General features: G+C 40.1%; 1 protein-coding gene across 3 annotated transcripts in view; it reads right to left on the bottom strand.

Moving 5' to 3' along the window:
• LOC113903541 (CD302 antigen) overlaps positions 1-27,891 on the bottom strand; it is a 124,446-nt gene that overhangs the window by 12,348 nt on the left and 84,207 nt on the right. Inside the window, exons 33-35 of one of the 3 annotated variants that reach the window (XM_027559875.1) lie at positions 26,018-26,140; positions 24,616-24,783; positions 2,109-2,219 (exon numbers count right to left, since the gene is read on the bottom strand). In XM_027559875.1, coding sequence (XP_027415676.1) covers positions 2,109-2,219; positions 24,616-24,783; positions 26,018-26,140 — 402 coding nt within the window. Of the gene's footprint in view, positions 1-2,108; positions 2,220-13,144; positions 13,278-20,718; positions 22,399-24,615; positions 24,784-26,017; positions 26,141-27,891 lie in introns of those variants that run through there. The other 2 variants (XM_027559858.1, XM_027559866.1) reach the window with 2 other exon arrangements.

Raw genomic sequence — 27,891 nt, 5'->3', positions numbered from 1 at the left:
AAGCAAATATAGAAGATTTATCAAATAAATGATGACATTATCAAAAATGTATAAGAAATTTAAAAATTCACATAAGACAAACAGAATTTATAAATTTTTAACTGGGATAAAGATTTTTATTTAGATATAAAATCAACTTTATAAGCAAATTTGTATCTAACAATTTAAAATCCCTAAATGGCTACTTTGCTTTGAACAAATAGTTAACAGACTTCAAAATAAGTAATCAAAAATCAGGCCTCAAAGTTGCTGGGTGTTTTCAATTTCGTTTTGCTTCATATACTAAAGAAAAACAGCAAATACAATTAACTTCGTTTAAGTGACTGCAGAGGAAGTCAGTCAACAAGTAAAAGCCATACCTCTGTAGTGAATGTGGTTGCTTAACTGCTGAACATAAATATCAAAGCTGGACAATGAAATCTAATGATGTGGTTCATACAAACCAACGGGAGTACAGAACACGTCTTGGCTCTGAGCCTCCCATATAATCTGTTTCTTGAAATCTGTGTTTTTGTCTAAGTATACCCAATATGGCTTTTTACAGAGAGATAGAAAATAGTTGTGGGAGAAAACACCACTTAAAAATATTATAAGACCGGCAAAATTCCTATTATTCCATTTCCTTGGAGTGAAACCATATTGGCATGTTGGAAATGTCTTGTCTTCAAAGAGCCAATGTTCAACACCATTTAGCAAGTAAGAAAAATGATAAATATGTATTGAGCGTTCCATGGCACTTCATAGGATTTAAAACTGCTATGCCTACATTTATTCCTAAGAAAAACAATAAATATGTATTGAGTAGTACTGGCATGTCTTAGGATTTAAAACTCCTATGCTTACATTTATTCCTTCTGTAATAAGTGAATATGATTTCAATTAAAGCACCCTAAAGCAATTTGATATTGTTCCAAAATGTTATATTGGTGGGTTGTCAGAATTGTGTTTTTCAGGTAAAAAGCATTTTAATTTGTTTTTTGGCCATGGGATTGGCAGAGGGATTGAACCTCTGTCTCCTGCATTGGGAGCACAGAGTCTTAGTCACTGGACTGCTGGGGAACTCCTAATAAAGGGTACTTTTAAGTGCTGGTGTTATGAATGTGCTTAAGAGAAAATTTAGTGAAATAATCAAGAGATTTTTAGATCTCACACAATAATAAAAAGCACTTTTAAATAATCAAGGACTCTCATGTCACCATCACAGGTATCTCAGTTGAAAAAGATGTTAATTGACACTATAGTTTTACTCTGGGCTGACGGACAAGTATCACAATTTAGAGGCTCAACAAGGATGCACTTTGGGCCAAACAGCCAAATATATAAAGAACACTCAAGCACAGCTCTTTAAAAAATGACATTTTTATTTAAAATATTTCATAATGTGAAATTATATTTCCCAGAGAATACAGAGCAAATCATGTAGCAAATAGCTTTTTTCTCATTTTTATTTAACAGTATACCGAATCCCCCTGCCAATGAAGGAGACTCGGGTTCTATCCCTGGGTCAGGAAGATCCCCTGGAGAATGAAATGGGGTCACAACAGAGTGGGACACAACTTAGCGACTGAAAACGACAACAGATTCTTCCATACCACGTGTCACAGTACCATGTGATCTGACTTCTGCCCACACTGCATGCCTGAAACAGTACTTTCAGGGCAGAAAGAGTGATTAAGAACACTGTTCCTAAAATCACACAATCCCTGGTATGAATCTTGGCTCTGCCAATTATTTCCTATTCAACCTTGAACAAATAATTGAACTAGTTTTATTCTCTTGATAAAAGAAGGCAAAGAATAAACTTCCTGATAGGTTTGCTGCAATAATTAAAGCCAGTAAAAGTGTATTAAGTGCTTAAGAACAGTGCCTGACACAGAGTACTCACATCAAATACACACTGCTCTTGTCACTCTGCTTTGAGCAGTGTTGTCCAACAACTGACTGCCAACTCAAGAGTTTACCCCAGTTCCACTGCCTGTCTTGCATATCGTAGAATAAAAGTTGTTACAAGGACCAAAGGTAAAAAGACACAACAAACCATTTTTTAAAGAAATTAGTGAACATTCTTTACTGATCTGTGAGAAAACAAAATAGAATAAACTCCTCACCGTGATTAGTACACTGATTTCTGACATCCTCTATGCTTTCAACTTTGATGGCTTCTTGAAGAAAAATGTAACAACTGTCTTGGAACTGAACCCAGGTGGATGAAGGGCAGTCTATGTGGAAAAAGAGAAACACTGTTAAATAACTTGAAAATGAGAATTTCATGAACTCCTAGAGATATGAGATATTAAATTTTCATAGAAAAAACAATGGCTATTTCCATTAGCATTGAATATAGTTATCGACACCTTTGGGTTTATATCTACCACCTCACTGTTTGTTTTCTATCTGTCCTACTTGATTCGTGTTCTTTTTCTTCCCTTGTTGTCTTTTTGGATTATTAAACAATTTTATATTCTATTTTTTTTTAGCTTAGTGAGTATATATTCTTTAATTTTTTCCTATAGTGGGTACCCTGAAAATTACACCATGCAATCTTGATTTATTAGTACCGAAAATAAATTAGTACTTTTACCATTTCCTAGACAGCTCTAGGATCTTACAATAGTTTAACTTCCCTCCCTTTGTGCTACTGTTCTCTTACTATTTTGCATGGTCAGTGTTCATTTAAACACGTATGTACCTTCTCTGTTGCTTTTCATTTTTATATATTTGAATTACTTATTTGAATAATTTTCTGTCTGCCTGAATAAACCCCTTTAGTGTTTCTTTAAGGGTAGGTCTACTACAAATTCCCTCAATTTGTGATTTTCTGGAAATGTCTTTATATTTTCTCCCCATTTAGATATTTTTGAAAATAAAAAATTCTTGAAGCTTATTTTTCATTGAAGATGTAATTTTACTGTTCCGGCTTCTCTCATTCCTATTGAGAAATCAAATGTCAGTCTGATGGTTGCTCTTTGGTGGCTGCTTTCAAGATTTTCTTTGTCTTTGATTTTTAGTAGTTTGACAGTGGTATCTCTAGTCTTTTTTTGAATCCTGTGAAGAAAGCTGAGCACTGAAGAATTGATGCTTTTGAACTGTGGTGTTGGAGAAGACTCTTGAGAGTCCCTTGGACTGCAAGGAGATCCAACCAGTCCATTCTGAAGGAGATCAGCCCTGGGATTTCTTTGGAGGGAATGATATTGAAGCTGAAACTCCAGTACTTTGGCCACCTCATGCGAAGAGTTGACTCATTGGAAAAGACTCTGATGCTGGGAGGGATTGGGGGCAGGAGGAGAAGGGGACGACAGAGGATGAGATGGTTGGATGGCAACAGTGACTCGATGGACGTGAGTCTGAGTGAACTCCAGGAGTTGGTGATGGACAGGGAGGCCTGGCGTGCTGCGATTCATGGGGTCACAAAGAGTCGGACATGACTGAGTGACTGAACTGAAGAATGCAACACAACTATTGAATCTATGGCTTTACTTTCATTGCTCACTTTTGCAAAGTTCTTGGCCATTATCATCACTTTCAATAATGCTTTTCCACTCTCTTTCTCCCCCATTTCTGGGACTCAAAATACATAGATGTTAGATTTCACATGTTCAATATGTTCACTTTGTTCCTTTCTATTTTAACGCCTTTGGCACTATAATCTTGTTCTTTATGGTGTACTAACCTACTCTTTGGGCTTTCCCAGTGGCTCAGTGGTAAAGAATCTGCCTGTGATGCAGAAGATACAGGAGACTTGGGTTCAATCCCAGGGTTGGGAAGATCTCTTGGAGAAGGAAATGGCAACCAACTCTAGTTTTCTTGCCTGGGAAATCCCATGGACAGAGAAGCCTGGCAGGCTACAGTCCATGGGATCGCAAGAGTCAGATACAACTTAGCAACTAAGCTGCTGCTGCTAAGTCACTTCAGTCATGTCCGACTCTGTGCGACCCCATAGGCAGCAGCCCACCAAGCTCCCCTGTCCCTGGGATTCTCCAGGCAAGAACAGTGGAGTGGGTTGCCATTTCCTTCTCCAATGCATGAAAGTGAAAGTGAAGTCTCTCAGTCGCGTCCGACTCTTAGCGACCCCATGGACTGCAGCCTACCAGGCTCCTCCATCCATGGGATTTTCCAGGCAAGAGTACTGGAGTGGGATGCTATTGCCTTCTCTGAGCGACTAAGCACACACATGTACAGTCTACTCTTCAATTTTTAACAAATCTGCTGTTAAACCTAACTACTGAGTTCATAATGTCAGCTATTTTTCAGTTACACAATTTCCATTTGTTTGTACTTTTATAGATTCTGAGTCTCTGGTGAAATTCTCAACCTTATAAATGTTCTTGAACTTATTACAGTTATTTTAAAGTTCATTTTTGAAAACTCTAATTTCTGGATTATCTATTGGCCTGTTTTTATTTTCCCAGCTTTGGCCTGTTTCTTGTTATGCCTGGTAGTTTTTGTTTTCTTTTTAAAATATCAAATACCAGATACTGTGCAGGAAAAATTTCACAGTATCTGGTATTTGATATTTAAAATAAAAAAAAATGAGGAGGCTCGAGATGATGTCATTCTCCCCTAAAAAGGATCCTGGCACGCAGCTGGCATACTGAAGATTATTTGAATACAATCAAGGGTTGATTCCACCTGAGGGAGCTGTTAAAATCTCTGTGAGGCCCGATATCCATGGATTCCGAGTGAAGCCTGGAGATTGGCTAGCGTCCCTCCTCTTTGGTAAGTAAAAACTCAAATTTTTGTCTCATTAATACCGTGAGAATGCCAAAAACTCTGCTCTCTTTTTAGGTCCTTAAAATGTGGACAGTTCTTCTAAAGGGAAAAGTAATACACAGGATAGTGGGCTCACGTCAACAAGCTGCCTGAACAGCTCTCTGATGCCTGCAAATACTGTTATTACAGAATTTCATCTAGATTTTCCAGTTGTTTTTGGGGGGAGTGTTAGTGGAGTCCCACTTCACTAGAGTCAGAAGCAGAATCCCCTCTTTCACACTTCTGGGCAAGTTACTGATAGCTGTCACTACCATCATCCATCAAACAGTCATTGGCTGAGCAACTCCCGTGTGTCAGAGACCACAGTTAGCACCAAGGAGTGAGGATAAAAGGATTTAAGACAGTGGTCCCCAACCTTTGGGCACCAGGGGCTGGTTTTGTGGAAAGCAATTTTTCCACAGATTGGGGCAGTCTGGGGTGGGGCGGTGAGGGGAGTATGGGGGTCAGGGGGATGGTTTCAGGATGACTCAAGAGCATTATATTTATTGTGCATCTTATTTCTATTATTATTAAATCAGCTCCACCTCTCAGATCATCAGGCATTAGATCCTGGAGGCTGGGGACCTCTGATTAAAGGGGAATGAGTCCTACACTTAAAGTCTTCAGGCTGCTAGGAGAGTCAGACACATATACATATCAAAGGTATGAGAGGTTAAATGTTATGAGACTATAGAAGAAAAAAAGTAACTTGCTCCCCTGGGGCTCAGATGGTAAAGAATCTGCCTGCAATGCAGGAGACCCGGGTTCGGTGAGATCCCCTGGAGAAGGGAATGACAACCCACTCCAGTATTCTTGCCTGGGAAACCCCATGGACAAAGGAGCTTGGCAGGCTACAGTTCATGGGGTCACAAAGAGACGGACGTGGCTGAGTAAGCACACACACACAAAAAGAGTAAGGAAACATTTCAGAAAGGAGGTAATATTTGAGTTGCAATTCACAGGATAACTTTACCATGTGGAAAAGGAGAAAGATGAAGAAATCCCAGGTAGAGAGACCCCCATAAAAACCACAATGAGAGGAGTCACGTATTCACTGAAAGGGTTAACTAGGCAGGTCTCTCCCACCCCACACTCCTGCCATCTCATGTTTTCTGTAATGGCAGGAGTGTGGTTTTTCTGCGGTTTTCTGTATTAAGACATGATAGAAAAAAAAAAAAGCAGTCATTTCCAGAATGAAACTCAAATTGAAAGTCAGGAGGGCATATACTGTGAATTGCAAACTTTGACTTTCGTATTTTTCTTCTGTTTTCTTCTGGCTCCCTTTGTTGCTGTTCCTTCAGTCTTACAGTATTTTAAAAAATGGAAATAGAAACAAACTCCATTACCACATTTAATGCCACTTGAAACACCTTACATATCACTGAAAATTCTTGGACCATGGGCTGAGAAATGCTCTTGTGTATTATTTCTAGTCAAAGCTACACATAGGATTTTGTAATGATGATAAATAAGAATATAAAAATAATTTTTGAAATATTGTTTAAATGGAATAAAGCATGTCTATTATGTATATAAAATATAATTAACACCAAGTGAAGTGAAATTTATAAATTGTTTCTTTGTACACTTGTATTGGGTTGGCCAAAAAGTTGACTCAGTTTTTTCCACACGAGCTTACTGAAAAAGCTGAACAAACTTTTTGGCCAACCCAATAGTTCTTAGACTTTATGATTACAATGATCTCTGATTTCCAAATCATCTATAGACTAAACTGTATTCTTTTGCTCAGTGGCAGCTCACGTGTCAGTTCTCTGTGAGGTATCCCTCCTTCACCTTCCTTAAACTCTGACCCCTCTGAACTTCTACAGGACTTTACACTATACAGCGTGTGAGAGGCCTTTGCTGGTTATAAAGACTGAAGACTTGTTTTGGTTACTCCAAATGATAGAGACTTTCTGCAAGGATACATGGAATAATAAGAAATCTGAGGATAATCTCCTAGCAGTCAAATAGACCTCCTAGTGTTCTTATACCAGGTACCCTCTTGGGTTGCTACCTAGCTCAGTATAGTCAGTCTTTGATTTAGGAAACCACCCTTATTTTGATTAGTCGTGGCTTGGATGGTGAGCATAATATGGCACAAGTCAAAGCCCTAGGCACAAGAACCACAGGTAGCCTATCTCCTTGGAAAAGGGGCTGTATTACCCTTTGAAGAAGAACACATTCACGTGTGCTGATCATCATAAAGGTGACATATAAAAAAGAGACCTGAAGGTGCTGGGGGAAAAAAAAAAAGCCAAATGCTTATCTAGGTCACACAGGCCTCTGAGATGGGAGTATCATGATAATGATACTTGACAAAGACCCTTGTTGAATAATTAAATAAACAATATGTGATAAGACTAAAAAAAAAAAAAACCACACAAATAAAAACAAAAAGCTACAGGCAGAAAAAGTAAAAAACAAATTGTTAACTTCATATTCTTTAAACTTCCAATAGCGTTCTCCTCAGGCTTATTTCAGCATTAACAGTAACTCCAGTTAATTCAGCGCTGAACCCCTCTTCTCATGCTACCAGAGTCTGTGCCCCAGAAACAAGACTTAAGCACTACTCAAAAAATGTATTTTTACTCTAAGAAAAGTTTTCACATAGAGGCTGATACCCCCTATGACAGAACTTACTGAGGTTCACACGTACAGAAAAGCTAAACTAACTGTGTTTTGTTCTATACTTCTTAATATTGTACAATTATAATCTTTGACAATTATTACTCAAAAATAAAAAGAAAAGAAAGGTTAAATTTTCAATGCTTAAGTGTCTTTGCTATAATCCTGTTACAATGAAAAATCTGCCTTCCAGAATATTGACATAAGTTTTCAATTACAGAACCTGTAATATTTTCTAGAAAATATATTTCAATAAACATACTTTGCTCAAAAGAAAAAAATATCCTGCTCACAATGCTCTCTCCAGTGTGCTTCTCTGTTACTCTTGCTTTTTCACAGTTGTCCTGAAAGATAGGTTGCACCTAAAGGACTCTTTGATGCTCTTGAACTGTGGTGCTGGAGAAGACTCTTGAGAGTCCCTTGGACTGCAAGGAGATCCAACCAGTCAATCCTAAAGGCAATCAGTCCTGAATATTCCTTGGTAGGACTGATGCTGAAGCTGAAACTCCAATATTTTGGCCACCTGATGTGAAGAACTGACTCACTGGAAAAGACCCTGATGCTGGGAAAGACTGAAGGCAGGAGGAGAAGGGGACGACAGAGGATGAGATGGTTGGATGGCATCACCAACTCCATGGACATGAGTTTGAGCCAGCTCCAGGAGTGATGGACAGGGAAGGCTGGCATGCTGCAGTCCATGGTGTTGCAAAAAGTCGGACACAACTGAGCAACTAAACTGAACTGAACTGAAAGGACTCTTTATGGATTGTATAATTTTATAATTCTATTGATTTACTGTGTTTACAGAGATTTAGGAACCTGATGAAACTTTTAAAAGCTTGTATTTAACTCCAATAAGTTTCCAAATAGATCCTCTGCTTAAAATTATCATGTGCTAAAAGAATAAGATGGTATATCTACAGGAATATTTTGCATTGCCAGCGAGTTCTAATAGAACTCTCTGTTCCCTTGTAATTAATTTTTTTAAAGAACCAGGCACAGCAGAAGAAGAAGTGATCCTTGGGACACACTTGTTCTGAATGTTAACAATGGAAAGGCAAGATTGTATTTTTTTTTTTCCTCATCAATAAGACCTTTGTCCTCCCATTAAGATATAGGTCAGTCACTTACCTTCTACAAGGGCCACTGTGGCAGAGGGAGAAACAGGCACTGGTTATTACGTTAATTGTGTATGGAGGACGATGTTGCATACCCGGCCCCTGATAACCTGGAAGGCCTGGGCTGCAAGATCTCCCTAAATCCTAAGGAAATTCAGCCACTCTGACACTCCGTCCCCTCTCAACGTCACCCAACCTAGCTTCTAAGATGTTGACCCCCATCTTCTCCCTTCAAGTCCTTTCTCAGAAAAGCTGTCATGACTTTTTTTCATAGAATGAGGGTGGCAGTGTTTCTCTGCACCTTTCTCATTGGACTTTACTGGTCCATTTCCTTATCGATGCAACCTGAAGATTTGTCCTCAAAATCTAAAATAATCTTAAATACTTGATATGTATCAGAAAAAAATTGTGGATGATAACCCTGTTGCAAAACTAATTTTCAACACCTAAGTACATTTTTAAAAGCTTATCAATGAAAGAAGTCCTGAAATAATACCTAATTATAACTTTTTCATTGGAAGAAAAATAAACACTTATTAACATTTCAAATTTTACAATCTGAAATAATTTTTGGTGAAACATCATTGTGCTATCCACAAGGGTCAGAATAAGTCACATCAATAGATTAAAGTGACTTAATGCTTTGAATTCAATTATGAGATAAGCTCAAGGGCAAAAGTAAAAATAATTTGAAAGAAACTGCAATCCCATGACCCGCTGCCATTTATCTAAATTTTTTGTCCTTTTATTATAAGTTAGAATACAGCATAGAGACACATTTCAAAACAAAACAAAAATCCACAATACAGTGAATTTTCTGCTGTTACAGAGCTTCCTTGGTGAGGGGAGCAACAAGCAAGAAGACAAACAAGATTCATTCCAAGAGAAATGAGTGCTCTGAAGAGAAAACACAGGGATGTTATAGAGAAGATGGGGTGTTCAGAAAAGGCCTGGGGAGAGGACATGTGAACACAGATCTGAAGGACGTGGAAGGGTCCAGGCCAAGGAATGGGGAAGAGGAGGGTGGTCTGGGCAGAAGAGTCAGAGGTGGCTGAGTCCTGCAGAGGTCAGTGTGGATAAACAGAGTGAATGGCAGGAAGGGTGGTAAGAGGTGACATCAGGGAAGGAGGCAGAGTATTGCAGGCTATGGCAATTCAAAATGAGTAACCTAGATTCTGGAGAAGGCAATGGCACTTCACTCCAGTACTCTTGCCTGGAGAATCCCATGGACGGAGGAGCCTGGTAGGCTGCAGTCCATGGGGTCGCTAAGAGTCGGACACGACTGAGAAACTTCACTTTCACTTTTCACTTTCATGCATTGGAGAAAGAAATGGCAACCCACTCCAGTATTCTTGCCTGGAGAATCCCAGGGACAGAGGAGCCTGTTTGACTGCCGTCTATGGGGTCGCACAGAGTCGGACATGACTGAAAGCGACTTAGCAGCAGCAACCTAGATTCTGATCCATGTAACCACCATCAGAATGGGATTTACTCTAACATGCTTACATTCACTTATATTCACGCTCCCCATGGGAAATCACTGACCCAAGAAATATATACGAACCCAGGTCTCCTGCATTGCAGGCAGATGCTTTACCCTCTGAGCCACTAGGGAATCTCCACTGATCATTTACTACATACAAAATGTGGTGTTCCAGAAGAACTTTTTAAAAGGGATGCCATGGCACCTAACCCACATATCTAAAGAATGTTTTGTTCATTGTGATTTTTCAAGATAATAGCTAAGAAAAACATAACATCATTTATACTAATAAAATCCAAAATAACAGAGAACAATAATTTCCATTTCAATATTACATTTATGTTTTCTGCAACACCATAGGACCTTTCCTGTTAAGATCTTGCCATTCGGCAAATTCCACAATAACTTTCAAAAGTTCTTTTTACTTAGTTCTAAGCAAAATATTATTCCTGATCTTGTCTAGATAAATTGGTGAAGTATGGTAATAAAACATGGACACAGGTTTTCAGCTCTATGTTATCAGCATGCATGGGAATGTGCTCAATTACCACATGCATCAACCCACATAAAGCTGCACTCATGATGTTATCTAACTGCAATAATTACCCTTCATTTTGTATGAAGAGAACAAAGGGAAACCAAGATTCACAGTGCCTCCAATAGGTGCTAGACATGGCGTACTCCCTGAATGCCCATGATCACCCTATGGTCATAATCTCCATTTTAACTGAAATGCAATGAGTTGGGCAATTCAGTAAAGCCCACACAGTCTGTACCTAAAGCCAAAACTCATGCACCTTCTAATTTAATCCTTAAAACCTCCTGAGAGAAGCTGATTAATTCACAGCATTAATTTATTCAACATGTACTTCTTTGGCTCTTAAAAAGTCTATGTAACCATACTGGACTTATTAAAACAAAACAAAAAAGACAAAACTTTCCAAAGACAGTTTTGAGACAGGCTGGGACCTGAGACCCTTTGCTACTGTGCTTGCACCTGGACAAATGTCTCCTCAAGCCGCAGAATACAAAGACACTATGAGACTAAAAATAACGGCAAGCAGGGGCAGCTGGGGCAAACTTTAAGCAACAAGATACAAAAAGATCAAAACCCAACTGCCACTTCTGAGCTGCCAGGAGCAAAAGCAGGGTACTGAGCCTGATCTCTGCACACACAAGGGGGTGGGCAGCCCATCCAAGCCACTTCTCTGGCTGGGACTACGTCAGCCCCTACCCTCACCCCATTTAGGGACCAGCTCACCCCCACTTAGGGAGCAAGCAAGGGCACCTGTTACTTGTTTTTGCTCCCCTCCACTGCAGCTCGAGTCCCAGTAAAGCCCTGCCTGAATTCCTCATCTGGTCTCACCCATTTCTATTAAGAAGTACAAGGACCCAGATGGGTAAATGCTTGTCCTCCACTGCTGATCAAAACAGCTTCTCTGAAGAAGAGAGACATCAAAATCTAGAAATGGGCTTCTAAAGAAATCTGACAAGTATTTTTTTTTCTTAGTCTGACATACAAAGGCACAGAAACTCAGTTGTTCATTCACTCCAGTCGTGTCCAACTCTTCTGCGAATCCATGGACTGCAGCACACCAGGCTTCTGTGTCCTTCACTATCTCCCAGAGTTTGCTCAAATTCATGTCCATTGAGTCTGTGATGCTATTGAACTATCTCATCCTCTGCTGCCTTCTCCTTTTGCCTTCAATCTTTCCCAGCATCAGGGTCTTTTCTAATGAGTTGACTATTCACATCAGATAGGCAAAGTATTGGAGCTCCAGCTTCAGCATCAGACCTTTCCATGAACATTCAGGGTTGATTTCCTTTAGGATTAACTGGTTTGATCTCCTTGCTGTCCAAGGGACTCTCAAGAATCTTCTCCAGCACCACAGTTTGAAAGCATCAACTCTTCCAGGCTTGGCAACCCAGAGGGTGGCTTAAATAGGCAGTTAAATGTAACTGGCAAACATAAGGAGGGTGTGCATAAAGAGGGCTTGGCAGCATCTCTAGTCCAGCCTTGTTTTGGACAAACCTGATGTGCTCAGTCTGAACAGAGTGACACTCTCCTTTCTGCTCCTCCATAGGCAGCAGATGGCATAACTGGCCATAAATGCTGGTCGACAAAAGGTGTCAGGATAGGAGCTCTGAGTTTGTAAGCAAGTTCGGAGCCGCTTATGCTACCACTGCCTCCAACACTGAGATCCTGTCAGCAGGCTTCCAGCAGGAATTTATAAAGCAGCAGTGAAATTCAGGGGGAAAAAATGCCAAACTCTTGCATAATCAATTTATTCAGACCCATGCAAGTACTCACTCTGTTTTTCTTTATTTTGCTCCTTAATTCCCAGAATTGTTCAATCAATAGTGGTTTTGGATGTAAGTCTTTCCCCAGAGTTTCCCCCAACAACATATTTGACACGGTTACAAGAGAAACTTGTTTTTAAAAAACACAAAACATATTGAAGAGTCTGTTTTCCTCGGAACTTATTTTGGAAATCACGAGTCATTTTTTAGATGAAATTTGCACAACAGCAGACTAGACTTAAAAGATTTTTAAATCACACGTCTTAAGTGGAATCCAAGCCTCGCCTGTTCTCTCCTCACTTCCACTCAGGGGTTATTTGGCTGAACTGTTTTCCTGTTTCAACATCTTGAACACCAACCAAATGGACAAACAAGGCCGAGAGCAAAAAAAGGGTCAGCTTCCTCCCACTCCCATCCCACCCCAGCTGCAGCCGAGCTGGGGAAAATCTCCGCAGTCTAACTTCCCCACTTCCCCTTTCAGCCCCAAACGGCCGTGAAACTACGCTCATCCTGGCGCTCTTAAGTCTTTCTGCTCTCCTGTCAATTAGCCCCGTTTGGGGACCCTTGCCCGCGACTGGGGTCCGTGCTAAGGATGTGGACACGGTGGGAGACGAAGGGCGCTCTGGGGTCCCCGGAGATCCCTTCCCTGCGGGCTATCTCCTCCCCGGGGGCGCTCTCACGGAGCCCACCGAACGCAGAGAGAGGCGAGGGGTGATGACCAGCCTCCGGAGGCGCTTGGGGTGGGCGCGCAGGCGAGCGCGACCTGCCCGTCGAGAGGCAGCCCTCGCCCGGGGAGAGGGTGGAGGGTCTGCTCCGGGCGCCCGCTTCCAGGCCGAGGAGGGGGCGCGGCCGGGGGCCAGCTTACCCGCGGCGGCGGCGGCGGCGAGGCCCAGCAGCGGCAGCAGAAGAGCGGGAGGTGCGGCTCGTGGCATGACGGCGCTGCGGGCCGGGCGCGCGCTTCTCGGAAGTGCAGAGCCGCCGTCCGACCCCTCCCACCAGCCGCCCCGGCCGGGCCGAGAGCCCGCCCGCCCTGCCTTCCGGCCGGCGCCCCGGCTCACAGTGCTTTTAAAAACTTCATCTGAACCGAAATCAATTCAGCTTTTCAAAAACGTTTCCAAAGAATTTCCGTAACGCTTCAGCCAGCTTCTTTCTCTAAATCTTAACGTCGTACGTAACTTAAGTGCAATGGTCAAAGCCAGTATATTAACACTGATCTAATAGTGTGGGCTAAGCTACAGCCCTTGTCGTATTTCATCAGTTGTCCTTCTGATCATTTTTCTGTCCTAAAATCCAATCCGAGGTCATACACTGCGCTGCGATGTCACGTGTCCTCAGTCTCTCTACTGTGGGACAGGTCCTGTGTCACTGCTTATCTGGAAACAAGTTTGAAGAGTACAGTTGCTGTGTAGAACGTCCTTTAGTTTGGGTTTGTCTGATGCTTCCTCTTGAGGGAGATTGGAAGCAGAGGATTCGGGTTATATTTCTGTGTTTTGTTGTTGTTGTTGGTTGGTTGGTTTTTGGCAAGAATACCACAGAAGTGGCATGCCCAGCCCAGGAACGCCACGGCGTTCTGTCTTATCACTGGTAATGTTAACTTTGATCACTTGGTTAAAATGGTGTTTGTTCTTTGAACCCAATAGCCAGAAACCTTTTCAAAGGTTCTCTCAGTGGGCTGTGGCCATCAGACAACTTCTGCCATCAGCTCTTGGATGAGGGGGTCTTTAAACTGTGCTTGACAGCCCTTGAAAGGAATACTTTGGATACTTTGATTCTGAACTTCTGGCCTCCAAAACTGTGACACAATAAATTTCTGTTGTTTAAGAAAAACAGCAGCAATCATGTTTGTTACTATACATATGAGCTATGCAACTATAACTTGAATAGCCGGGGGGTCTCTGGAATCAGACAAATCAAAGTAACACAGGCTGCTTGTTTAAACTCTGACATTGTCTCATGTCATTAGCAAAAGAGTGTTTTAAAATTGAGTCTAAACTCAAGAATACAAACATAAACAACTCACTGTTAAAATTTACAAATGAGTTGAACAGACACTTCAACAAATAAGATATATAAATATAGCAAAAAGTACATGAAAACACACTCAACATCATATGTCACTAGGGAACTTCAAATTAAAACCAGATACCACTGTACACCTATTAGAATGACTTTTAAAATCCAAAACACTGACAACAGCAAATGCTGAAGAAGAGAATGAAATGAATTCTCATTCATTTCCAGTGAGAATGCCAAATGGTACAGCCACTTTGGAAGACAGCTTTGTAGCTTCTCAGGAAACTAAATATACTCTTATCGTATGATTCAGGGATCATGCTCCTTGGTGTTTATCCTTGGTTGAAATGTTACATATTCACAAAAACTTACATATAGATATTTGAAGCAGCCAAGCTATCCTTTAGTAGGTCATTGGATAAATAGACTGTGGTACATCCACACAATGAAATATTATTCAACACTAGACAGAAATGAACCATCAAGCCATGGAATGAACTTAAACACATATTGCTAAGTGAAAAAAGCCTGTCTGAAAAGCCCACATACCCTATTATTTCAACTGTATATTTTGGCAAGACAAAACTGTGGTATCAGTTAAAAAAAAAATCAGTGGTTGTCAAGGGTTGAGGGAGGTGGTAAGGGAGACATGACTAGGTGGAGCACAGAGCACTTTTAGGGCAGTAAGACTGTTTTGAACAATACTGTAACGGTAGATACGTATCATTATACATTTGTCAAAACTATAGAATATACATTTGTATAGAATATACAATATATTCTATACAAAAATATAGAATATTCTATGTATATAGAATATACATAAAGAGGAATCTTAATGTAAACTCTGCACTTTAGTTAAGAATAATGTATCTGAATTGGATCAATTTTACCCAATGTACCACATTAATGCAAGATGCTAATAATAAGAAAAAGGTGGCGAGACATAAGGATGTACATGGGAACTCTGTACTTTCTGCTCAATGTTTATCCTAAGACTGCTCAAAAATTAGTCTATTAAAAAGATCAAGTCTAATCTTTTCCATGCTATTGATTGTCCAACTGGAAATGGAGTGATTGCACCATCTGACCAAAGGGGTCTGTAAGGAGTCTCAGAAAGTCAGAGATGGTAGGGGCCATCTTCATTTACTGATAAAGAAACTGAGGCCCAAAGAAAGGATGTGACTTAGCCATGGGCACACAGTGAATGCCAAAAATTGGACCAGAGCCCAGGTCTTCTGCTGGACTCTCCCGGCCTCTCCCGGTTCAGCCTCTTTGCCAAAGTATCAAGGACTTGCTCAACTGATTTATTTCCATTATTCCTCAGACTATTTGTATACTAAACCCAAACCCAAAGCAAATCCTTTCAAATGTACACAGTGTTTAAATATTCAAACCTCCCGATTCTGGGGACTCCCATCCTGCTAACTACACAGGGGAAATGAACAGTCAACTTATCTGAATAAGTTATCTCCACCCCCTACCTCAGGCACCAAAGCACACTATATCAATGTGGATTTTTATTAATTTTCAAATAATCATTAGATTTACAGTAGAAGTAGCACCTTCATGAATCAATCTACTTTAGGCAAATAACCCATGTCAGCAGTCTTTTATTTTTCAGTCATTTGAACTAAAGGAAGACATATTTTCCCCACTGTTGACTCTGGTGCACACTTCCTCATTTTTTATGCTAATATAAGACAGGCTACTTACCCCCTCTGCATGGGAAAATATGGTTATTTCGTCAAAACCTCTCATCATGATGGCCTACTTTCCAATCGCATCTCACACTGGTTTTCCTTCTCTTTCACTGTTTACGTCCTCTTTGACCTCATTCCGGGCTCCAATCCCTTGACTTCGTTTTACACCCAGAAGTGAGACTGCTGGATCACATGGTAGTTCTATCTTTAATTTTTTGAGGATAGGGGCTCTATTTTCTCCTTCATAGTCTCCTTTCCCTCAATTTTAGTTAAGCAGCCAAGGGCAGGTAGAAGAAATCTACTTATTCTCCTGATGGTTGTCACTACTAATATATGGCTTTTAATTTCATGTGAGCCCAGTAAGCCTCTTCTGCAGTCTTTTATTTTGTCTTGCTCATTCTCCTCTCTCATTCATTCCCCACATAGAATATTTCTATTTTTTTATTATACTCTTTAAGCTGAAACCCCATTCAATATTTATCTTTCTCTGAAAAAGACTTCACCTTCTACTCACTAGGAAAATAGAGGCCATCAGGTATAGATAAACATCTTCAAATACCTGTCTGCTCTCCCCTTCTCTTCCACACAGGTCATTCTCTTCTGTCCTTAGAGAGGAAGGCAAGCTTCCTCCCATCCCATCCAAACCTAGCTCCTTTATATATGGATCTAGATCTGCCCTCTCATCTTCTTCAAGACCTTCCCCTTTCTCCCCTGCATCACTTCTCTCTGTTCATTGGTTACCAATGATGTGTTTTGTTTTCATTCCTCTCAGCTTCTAAATCTGTAAATCTCTTCCCCCACCTCCTTTGGGAAGAAGTCTTCTTCACCTTTCCTTCTTCTCACTCTAGCTATGGCCCATCTCTACATCTCAAAATTTCATGTTCTCTGTTTCCTAATTTCCTTTCACTTTTCAGCTTACTCCTGTCTGGACTCTGGTGATTTTCTGCATTTCTATTGGTTGATCACCAATGTTTTCCTAATTCCTGGACTCCAGTTTCATCTGACTCTGCCTCTTTGTTGTTTAGCCCTTGAAACAATATTGACTTGACCCTACTTTGTATTAAGAGGGTGTTGGGGAACTTCACTGGTGGTCCAGGGGCTAAATTCTGTGCTGCCAATGCAGGGGACCTGGGCTTGACCCTGGGTCAGGGAACTAGATCCCACATGCCACAACCAAGAGTTTGCATGCTGCAACTCAAGATACCACGAAGCCGAATAAAATAAACAAATCAATATTAAAATAGAGAAAAAATGAAAAAAAAAAAACACCATTTTTTTTAAAAAGAGTGGGCATTTGGCCAGGAAACCAAAACCCTAGAACTACTCAGGACTGACTTCAACCCCTTAAGGTTCCTGGAGAGGGTCCTGGGCTGGGCAATGCTGAGCTCCCTTTTGTCCTAAAGTACTTGCTGCTGCTGCTGCTGCTGCTGCTGCTGCTAAGTCACTTCAGTCGTGTCCGACTCTGTGCGACCCCATAGACGGCAGCCCATCAGGCTCCCCCATCCCTGGGATTCTCCAGGCAAGAACACTGGAGTGGGTTGCCATTTCCTTCTCCAATGCAGGAAAGTGAAAAGTGAAAGGGAAGTCGCTCAGTCATGTCCGACTCTTAGCAACCCCATGAACTGCAGCCTACCAGGCTCCTCCATCCATGGAGTTTGCCAGGCAAGAGTACTGGAGTGGGGTGCCATTGCCTTGTCCCCTAAAGTACTTAGGACTACATAAATGGAGACCAAAATAGAAGGGGAGTCCTCCTCTGTAACTCTCAGCTTCCCTAGGTTCAGGAATGGGAAAGATGGGGTGCAGGGGAAAGGCTGATGAGGAAGACCAGTGAAGAACCTTGTGCAGATAATCCAGAAAGAAAAGAGGATAAAGTTCTGAATTAAAGACAGCTGGCAATGAAGATGACCAGTCGATGAGAAGTGTGGGGAAAAACTGACAGAGTTGCTGGATTAGAGAGATGAGAAAGAGAGGATTTAAGGATGAATTCTGAGTTTCTATCCTGGGAAACAAGGGGTATGCTGTCTTCATATTAATACAAAGAGAATATAAGAAGAAGAATTGTTTGGGAGAATGGAAAAAAAGACTCTCAGATTCTGCTTGGGCAGAACTGATTAAGTTAGCTTGGGCAAAAGGAGAAATAGATGTGTACTAAATTTGTTGAGATATAATAGTGTGAGAACGTTTTAATTTAGAATGTAAAGGAAATTAGAGTTTACTATACAGATCATTCCCATCTCTTTCAGAATTTTCCACAGTTTATTGTGATCCACATAGTCAAAGGCTTTGGCATAGTCAATAAAGCAGAAATAGATGTTTTTCTGGAACTCTCTTGCTTTTTCCATGATCCAGCAGATGTTGGCAATTTGATCTCTCTGGTTCCTCTGCCTTTTCTAAAACCAGCTTGAACATCAGGAAGTTCATGGTTCACATATTGCTGAAGCCTGGCTTGGAGAATTTTGAGCATTACTTTACTAGCGTGTGAGATGAGTGCAATTGTGTGGTAGTTTGAGCATTCTTTGGCATTGCCTTTGGGATTGGAATGAAACCTGACCTTTTCCAGTTCTGTGGCCACTGCTGAGTTTTCCAAATTTGCTGGCATATTGAATGCAGCACTTTCACATCATCATCTTTCAGGATTTGGAATAGCTCAACTGGAATTCCATCACCTCCACTGTCTTTGTTCGTAGTGATGCTTTCTAAGGCCCACTTGACTTCACATTCCAGGATGTCTGGCTCTAGGTGAAAGAGATGGGAATACCAGACCACCTGACCTGCCTCTTGAGAAACCTATATGCAGGTCAGGAGGCAACAGTTAGAACTGGACATGGAACAACAGACTGGTTCCAAATAGGAAAAGCAGTACGTTAAGGCTGCATATGTTTATTTAACTTAATAAATAAAGTTTATTTATTTATTATTTAATAAGTTTATTTATTTATTAAGTTATTTAATAAGTCACCCTGCTTATTTAACTTATATGCAGAGGACATCATGAGAAACGCTGGGCTGGAAGAAGCACAAGCTGGAATCAAGACTGCAGGGAAAAATATCAATAACCTCAGATATGCAGATAACAACACCCTTATGGCAGAAAGTGAAGAGGAACTAAAAAGCCTCTTGATGCAAGTGAAAGAGGAGAGTGAAAAAGTTGGCTTAAAGCTCAACATTCAGAAAACTAAGATCATGGCATGCGGTCCCATCACTTCATGGGAAATAGATGGGGAAACAGTGGAAACAGTGTCAGACTATTTTTTGGGGCTCCAAAATCACTGCAGATGGTGACTGCAGCCATGAAATTAAAAGACGCTTACTCCTTGGAAGGAAAGTTATGACCAACCTAGATAGCATATTCAAAAGCAGAGACATTACTTTGCCAACAAAGGTCCATCTAGTCAAGGCTATGATAGTTTTTCCAGTAGTCATGTATGGATGTGAGAGTTGGACTGTGAAGAAAGCTGAGCACCGAAGAATTGATGCTTTTGAACTGTGGTGTTGGAGAAGACTCTTGAGAGTCCCTTGGACTGCAAGGAGATCCAACCAGTCCATTCCAAAGGAGATCAGTCCTAGGTGTTCATTGGAAGGACTGATGCTAAAGCTGAAACTCCAATACTTTGGCCACCTCATACGAAGAGTTGACTCATTGGAAAAGACCCTAATGCTGGGAGGGATTGGGGGCAGGAGGAGAAGGGGACAACAGAGGATGAGATGGCTGGATGGCATCACCAACTCAATGGACATGAGTCTGAGTGAACTCCGAGAGTTGGTGATGGACAGGGAGGCCTGGCGTGCTTCGATTCATGGCGTCGCAAAGAGTCGGACACGACTGAGCACCTGAACTGAACTATACAGATCATGAGGTCTAGTTTTTTTTAAAAATGTCTTTGACAATCTAGAGGGGTGGGATGAAGTGGGGAGTGGTAGGGAGGTTCAAGACGGAGGGGGCATATGTATACTTATGGCTGATTCACACTGTTGTATGGCAGAAACAAACAGAACATTGTAAAGCAATTATCCTCCAATTAAAAATAATAAAGTCTTTGAGATATAGTTGAAATTTGTTTTTTTAGGTAAAAAGTTGTTGAACTTAATAGTTAAAATTTGTCTTTTTAGGTGAGTTAGTGAGTAATCAGGTCTTTGTTTCTCCAAGAGGCTTTTAGGATTAAATGAACCAAAGAGAAAGAAACCCTGGCTTTCCCTAGCATCAACTCAGCAGCGAGTCGAGACTGGGGTTTCCAACACTACAGCAAACAGCTGCAGGGAGGACTGGGGAAGGGAGAATACTGTCAGCGGGTATTTACTGGTCACTTCTAAACTTGTCCTCTATACCTGATCATCTGTTTTTTTAGGTGCCTTGTTTTGAAAGATCAATTTTGTCAGACCACATGTGAGGGTTGGATTAGTTAGGAAGATTGGAAAAGGCTGTCTTCAGTTCTTCTGAGAAAGGGAACACAATATGGGCAGCTCTGGTCACGGTAAGAAGGACTTTCATAGAGATTGTTCAGTGGGAGTTAGAAATATGAACCTGAAACTAGATATTTGAATTACTGACTTAGAAGTGGTTGATGAATGCCGTGGGGTGGGAGGCGGTGCGCAGGATCTCCTGAGGGAGGCAAACATAGTGAGAAGCAAGTGTATTATAGGTGGGACCCCTGCTGACCCAGTAAGTCAGAAGAAACGCTGAGTCAGAGGAATCCAAAAAGGAGCCTAAAATCAAACACTCAGAGATGTACAAATGATTATATTTATTCTTTTAAAAGTGCACACAAGATCTTGATGCCTTGCTTTACAATAGCTGGACACTTTTTTCTTGTCACGCTATATGCGTAACATAATAAAACCCAATCTAGAGACTTATTTTTCAAAACGGAAAACAAATACTTTTACGTAAGATCAACAATAGTTTTACTTAAAAAAAAAAAAGAAAATGATTTTATTATGGCATCACAACTATATATACCTGTACTTGTTGCATCAAATTTGTTCAGTTCATTGAAGAAAGTCTTAACAACTAAAACTGCACAGATAACAGAGTAAGAGAATTTAACAAATTCAGTATAAAATAGTTCAGGACAACCATACTACAGCGTGTTAGACCACTAAAATGTCTTAGAAAGTTATTTACAACATTATCATAATATAAACACTAAATTTTAAAATAAATCTGTGGATTTTCTACAAAAATAAAGTACATATGTTAATATAAGTTAAACACTGAATAAAACATTCACAATATCCAGTAGAAGCTATTATTAAGACTATATTCTAGGTGGTAAAATTCAAAACAATAACCATAAAACCGTGTTTCCTAAATCATTCACAATTTTAAATATTTTAGTAGTAATCACAAGATTTAGAGTTTCATTGTAAAATTCATTTTTACAAATATACACAATTTTCACAGACCTCCTATCTCTTATGTAAAAAGGCAACAAAGAATAAAAATTTCTTGGTCAGAAGTTGCCATACTATATTAAATATATAAACTGTGAAATTTTCAAAAAAATCTCATCCTTAGCTGATTCCCTTTAAAAAGAAAACATATGTTTTATATAAAACAAAAAACACAGTGCGATATCTAATCAATCTAAAAATATTTCCACACCTATAAAAACATTAAGCACTAAATCTTTAAAAGCCTTTGAAAAACTATGAACAGAACAAAATTATTGCATTTAAATAATTTTAGTATGAAATATCTTTGGAACAGTATAAGAAAATCTTGCCAAGAGGCATAATTTTGCTGTTTGCATGTTTCATTGTTCAATAATTTCCCCCAAATGCTACAAATGACTAATTTAAAACAATGTTGATATTATTTACAGTTTTGTTTTTATCTAGAGGTACTAATTTTGCATTTGGCTTAGATGTTCTTAAAATTAAATGTACATATGTGACCCAGTAATGCCAATTTTATCTCCTAAGACATTTTGTTAAAATGCCATTCATATCCTAGTTACCAACTACATTCTTACAGAGAAAATGCACATTAAACTCATTACCCTATGAACAATTTGGACTTCAGTTCCAACTTTGGTATCTTTTCATGCTATTAAGTAGTTATAAACATGGCATTTTGTGCGTAACTGTAGATACCAGCATTATAATTAAACAAAAAGAGTACCTAAGACCTCAACATTGAAACAGTAAATACTGACATTGGGAAAATTTTAAATGGCTCATTTTTCCTAAACCATCAGTGCAAATTAGCAAACCTCTAGAAGAGTTTAGTCATGGAAAGAAGGAAGCATAATTTCATCTTCATTCCCTCCTTGTTGATACCGAACTGAAGAGAAGCCCAACCAGTGCCAACGGTTCCTTCGGAAGAAGAGCCAGATCAGTCCGCAGGTTACAGCTAAGATACTCAGCACAGCAAATGCGATACCTATTCCTCTGTAATCAGGGCCTAGACCGAGAAAGGTTTGACAGTGGAAGACAGAACAGAACAGCAATTGTCACTGATTTTATGTACTAGGCTTTGTGTCACATATGTGAACACTGTACAAATTAGATGCAGTAAGTGCTGATTGTCTCACAGTGTCAACACAGAATTCAAACTCATCATCAAACACTTCAGTGCTTTCTGATCCAATTTATCTGTTTTCATTCAAATCCTCTTCACTCCTAGAGCAATTTTCTTCCGAAGAAATTAGAGCGGTACCATTATTCTCACATTCCCTTCCCATCATCCTTCTGAGACCCTCATTCCCAGTATATTACCTTACTTTGACAGCAAATTGCTAAAGGTTGGTAAATGTCTGTGGTTGACTTACCTAGTGCCAAATAAAGTGTTATTTGCTTTAAAGGACGTTAACCCTTTAGGATGACCTCACTGAGTCCCTCACTATTCAATTTTAAGCACTGTTCCAGGCCCCTATCTACATGCTGTCAAGATGGAGTCATTGTGTCCCATGGCTTTAATATCATCTCTGTGCTGACTTTCCTTCTCTCTCATATGTCCAACTTCACACTAGACATTCTAGCTCATCTCCACATGGATGCTCAAAATGCCAAAATGGAACTCTTGGTTTATACCATTCTAACCCTACTTCTCCCTCACCCCAAATCTTCTACTCGCTCTCTATTCCACTAAGTATAGAACCTGAACACTTGACTCAGGATTCCAAAGCCCTACCTGTCTGACATCTGTCTACTTTCCACTTCTTCCTTAAGCCCACATCAAGATGTTCTGTCTTAGGCTCTCTACTCCAACTGGTACTTCTGCCTGGTGTGACTCTTCTGCTGACCCCAAAGGCCTTGGCTGGCCTTTCAGATTTCAGCTTCCATATCTCCGCTCTAAGAAGTCTTCCCTGATCACCCCTGATCTAGAGCAGTTAAATCCCTAGTCTCAATACAGTTCATGTGTGTGCATGCTCACGTGCCTGCTCAGTTGTGTCTAACTCTGTACAACCCCAGGGACTCCAATCCGCCAGGCTTCTCTGTCCATAGAATTCTCCAGGCAAGAATACTGCAGTGGGTTGCCATTTCCTTCTCCAGGATTCTTTACCATTGCACCATAGAGTTTATAACTATTTGATATTTTCCTCTCTTTTAAAAATGGACCTGCTTGGTTACTCCTTATCTGTCTTCAATAGATTGTAAGCTCTGTGAGAAAAGGAATCTTACCTGTCTTGCTCATGGGTGCACCCCAGCACATAAAACAGATACTCTAAATATTTACTGAATCAATGCATAAATATGTAGATACTGATTACCTAAAGTTAAAGTTAAAGTTAAGTTAACATTTGTGCACCAAAATGGACATTTTATGCTAATCTTTAAAAATGTTAACATGAAAATTTTAGAGCTTGTTAAGATAAGATTTTTGTGGTTAATTTATGTATCAATTATGATGAAACAGAAGTTCAAAGTACAATTTCCTATAGATACTTAGGACGTTGTAACTAAATACAGTTTTGCACTGTTGCTTATTATGAATTTTATGGGAATGGGGAGAAAGGAAATGAAATAACTGCAGAATTAGACCTTAGAGCTTTTAATCTCTGAACTATAGAATAAAATACATTTTAACATTTTTCAAGAAATGACCTCCCTGAAACTCTGGCAGCTCCCATTTTTCTTAGGAAAGAATTATACAAAGTTTGGAGAAGGCAATGGCATCCCACTCCAGTACTCTTGCCTGGAAAATCCCATGGACAGAGGAGCCTGGTGGGCTGCAGTCCATGGGGTTGCTGAGGGTCGGACACGACTGAGCGACTTCACTTTCACTTTTCACTTTCCTGCATTGGAGAAGGAAATGGCAACCCACTCCAGTGTTCTTGCCTGGAGAATCCCAGGGATGGGGGAGCCTGGTGGACTGCTGTCTATGGGGTCGCACAGAGTCGGACACGACTGAAGCGACTTAGCAGCAGCAGCAGCATACAAAGTTTGGACAGTTCAGTACTTTCCTCTGGGAATCCTAGACATCTTGTGCATTTACTGTCATTTGTAATTTATTTTTCTGAGGGAAAGAATCTTTATGACTTAATCAGGTTTGTTTGGATATACTCTAAGGACTAAGTACTCTGGGACAAAGTACAAAACTTTGCACACAATTGAATCGTACATTTGTTGCCTGACCCATTCTTCAGAAAGGTTCCTTAAGGACAGGTTACATACTTACCCAAGGGAACTTTGCAGACAACTCTTCCGTAGCCACGTGAACATTCAACTTTCGTCCAAGTTTCATTTGAAGCTAACAAAATGCTACATTGTCCACTGCCACTCTTAATTTTATTTGCCCATTTGACAAATGTCACTTTTGATCCATCTAACCAATTCCAAGAATGATCTAAAGGAAGAAGTTTGTTTACTGTAACTAAATTACTAAGGTAAAAAGCACATGGTTCATACAATTTATTTATTTAGAACTGTGCTGTGCCACTATTTTTAAAATGAAATTTATTGAAAGTGAAAATATTAAAATCAGCCCATCAGTTGCACGTGACATATTTCAAGTGTTCAACAGCCGCATATGGTTAGTGACCACTACATTGGATAGCACAGACATAGAAAAAATTTCATCTTTGTAGAAAGTTCTATTAGACAGCACTACACAGAGTATAGGTGCTATAAATGAAGCACATTTACTGTGTGATGGGCAGATTTCTAAAGATCTGTGTCCGTTGTCCCTTGCTTCCCACCCATGACTTCCCCGCATTAAAAATCATTCACAGTGTGCTGGTGGGAGAGGAAGAGTCATGCAGGGTCCAAGAAGTCCTCCCCACCATGATTCCACTTCTGGTTCCCAGCTGATGGAGCACCACCTTGTGGTGAGAGTATAAACACAACTTATACTTTCCTTAGATGGCCAACTTAGAATTCATTCACTTTTGGACACATACTTAATATTTTGGAATTCACATTTATTTCAATTATTTAGAATTCAAATCTGTATAAAATGTGAAGCCAACTTTCTATTATTCTATCAAATGTGTACTCTTAATTCATTCTTTATCAATTCTAAGTGCATGGAAACAATCTATTATTCCTTATTGAAAAATTCTTCCACAAATCTTTTTGAACCAAATCTCTGCAATTTTCTTAAGTAATATAATAAAAAAATCACCGTTAAGACTTACTTTCACTCTATGGTTACCAAAAAAAAAGTAAAAATGTTTCAAGAGGGAAGGAAACAACCAGAAGAGAACTTTCTGAATAATAGCTAAAAGCTATCACTACCAAGTGCTAGACACTGGAATGCTGTGGACAGTAGCAATGGGCTCCTGGTGGGACACAGACACCGCCAGAGGAAAAGAAAAAATCCTGTTGACCCAAGTATCTTACGCCTCTAAAACAATTCCAGTTGATTTAACCTGATTTTCTATTTCATTAGTGTTTTATCATTACTAATAACTCATTCGTTTATTCATTAGGAATGTATAAGCCTCTAAACCAGCAGACCTAGCTTATTCATCACCAAGAAGTGTTTGAGTTAGCCACCACTTGACATTCTTTAGTGAGGCTGACCTGGCATTCAGGACAAGTTAGAACTCTCTTTGTACACTCTACACACAGATATTTACCAGCAGAAAGTTGAGATAATCCCAGCCAAACTCTCATGGTAATGTTATTATTTTCCCTCATTAGTCTGCTCACAAATTTATTCTCATCTTCATCCTTTATGGTAACGACAGTTGCAGAATGGGCTGTTGAAGGAAAACAAACCCTAAGTCCATTAGCTTTATGCCAACTAGGGAAGATTGAGGGCAGGAGGAGAAGGGGACAACAGAGGATGAGCAAGTTGTATGGCATCACTGACTCAGTGGACACGAATTTGAGCAAACTCTGGGAGACAGTGAAGGACAGGGAAGCCTGGTGTGCTTCAGTCCATGGGGTTGCAAAGAGTTGGACACGACTTAGTGATAGAACAACAACAATCAAGATTAACGATCATGAAGATATTCAAACTTGACACAGAGTGTACAGCATTAATACACAAAAGTATAGTGTTAATAGCTTCCAAAAATGTTAGAAATATTTCTAGATTGAAACTTTGCATATATACATATCTTATGTTTCCTCAAAATGTTTACACGGTAATATTTCTGGGCCTTGGAACTACTTAACCAGTGAGATCTTCCTGTATGAACAGCTAGTCATAAGAAGTGGGGTATGTGACGGTAGAAATCTGTGTTCCCCTGTAGATTTTCAACACTCTCTCCTCAACAACCAGTTCTGTATAGTAAGTTAACTTTAAATGTGCTTCTGCTAAAATGAAAATAAAAGCAAATAGATTTGAGATGTTGGAGAGCATTAGCCTTCCTTTTAATATTATTTTATACATAAGTATACATGGTCATGATCTTAGGCATCTGGTCCCATCACTTTATGGGAAATAGATGGGGAAACAGTGGAAACAGTGTCAGACTTTGTTTTTTGGGGCTCCAAAATCACTGCAGATGGTGATTGCAGCCATGAAATTAAAAGATGCTTACTCCTTGGAAGGAAAGGAGTAAGGTTGTGACCAACCTAGACAGCATATTCAAAAGCAGAGATATTACTTTGCCAACAAAGGTCCATCTAGTCAAGGCTATGGTTTTTCCAGTGGTCATGTATGGATGTGAGAGTTGGACTGTGAAGAAAGCTGAGTGCCAAAGAATTGATGCTTTTGAATTGTGGTGTTGGAGAAGACTCTTTAGAGTCCCTTGGACTGCAAGGAGATCCAACCAGTCCATTCCAAAGGAGATCAGTCCTGGGTGTTCACGGGAAGGACTGATGCTAAGGCTGAAACTCCAATATTTTGGCCACCTCAAGCAAAGAGTTGACTCATTGGAAAAGACTCTGATGCTGGGAGGGATTGGGGGCAGGAGGAGAAGGGGACGACAGAGGATGAGATGGCTCGATGGCATCACCGACTCGATGCACATGAGTTTGGGTGAACTCCTGGAGTTGATGGTGGACAGGGAGGCCTGGCGTGCTGCAATTCATGGGGTCACAAAGAGTTGGACACGACTGATCGACTGAACTGAACTAAACTGATACATGGTCATGCCATTGTATACTGTCCAAAATACAGTATGGAATTGAATGAGTGAGTATTCCTCAAGTTTGATAGGCTGCCTTAAACCCACAGAGATAATAGTACTATCACCAGCATCAGGCAAGGGATAGAAATAAAATAATACCTGGACTTGGAAACTAATCCAAAATGGAATCAAATAGTCTTCAATCCAAACAAGCTTATCCATACTTGAACTAACGCATGTCTTTCGTGGTGTGAAGTATTAAAAGAAGGGCAAAGGAAAGCATTTTCTCCTCTATAGATCACACAGTGTGCAGGCACTTTACCTTTTATAATACTAATCTCACAGAAAACTTTCCATCATGTAGTTAAGCAGTAACAAGGAGATTTTTAAATCAGTAAAGTGTCTCTACAAGGTAGCAAAATAAATAAGAT

Source organism: Bos indicus x Bos taurus, chromosome 2 (assembly GCF_003369695.1).
Source record: "Bos indicus x Bos taurus breed Angus x Brahman F1 hybrid chromosome 2, Bos_hybrid_MaternalHap_v2.0, whole genome shotgun sequence".
NCBI classification, from domain to species: domain Eukaryota; kingdom Metazoa; phylum Chordata; class Mammalia; order Artiodactyla; family Bovidae; genus Bos; species Bos indicus x Bos taurus.
The sequence above is the reverse complement of the archived record's forward strand: the minus strand, read 5'-3'. Positions and strand labels throughout refer to the sequence as shown.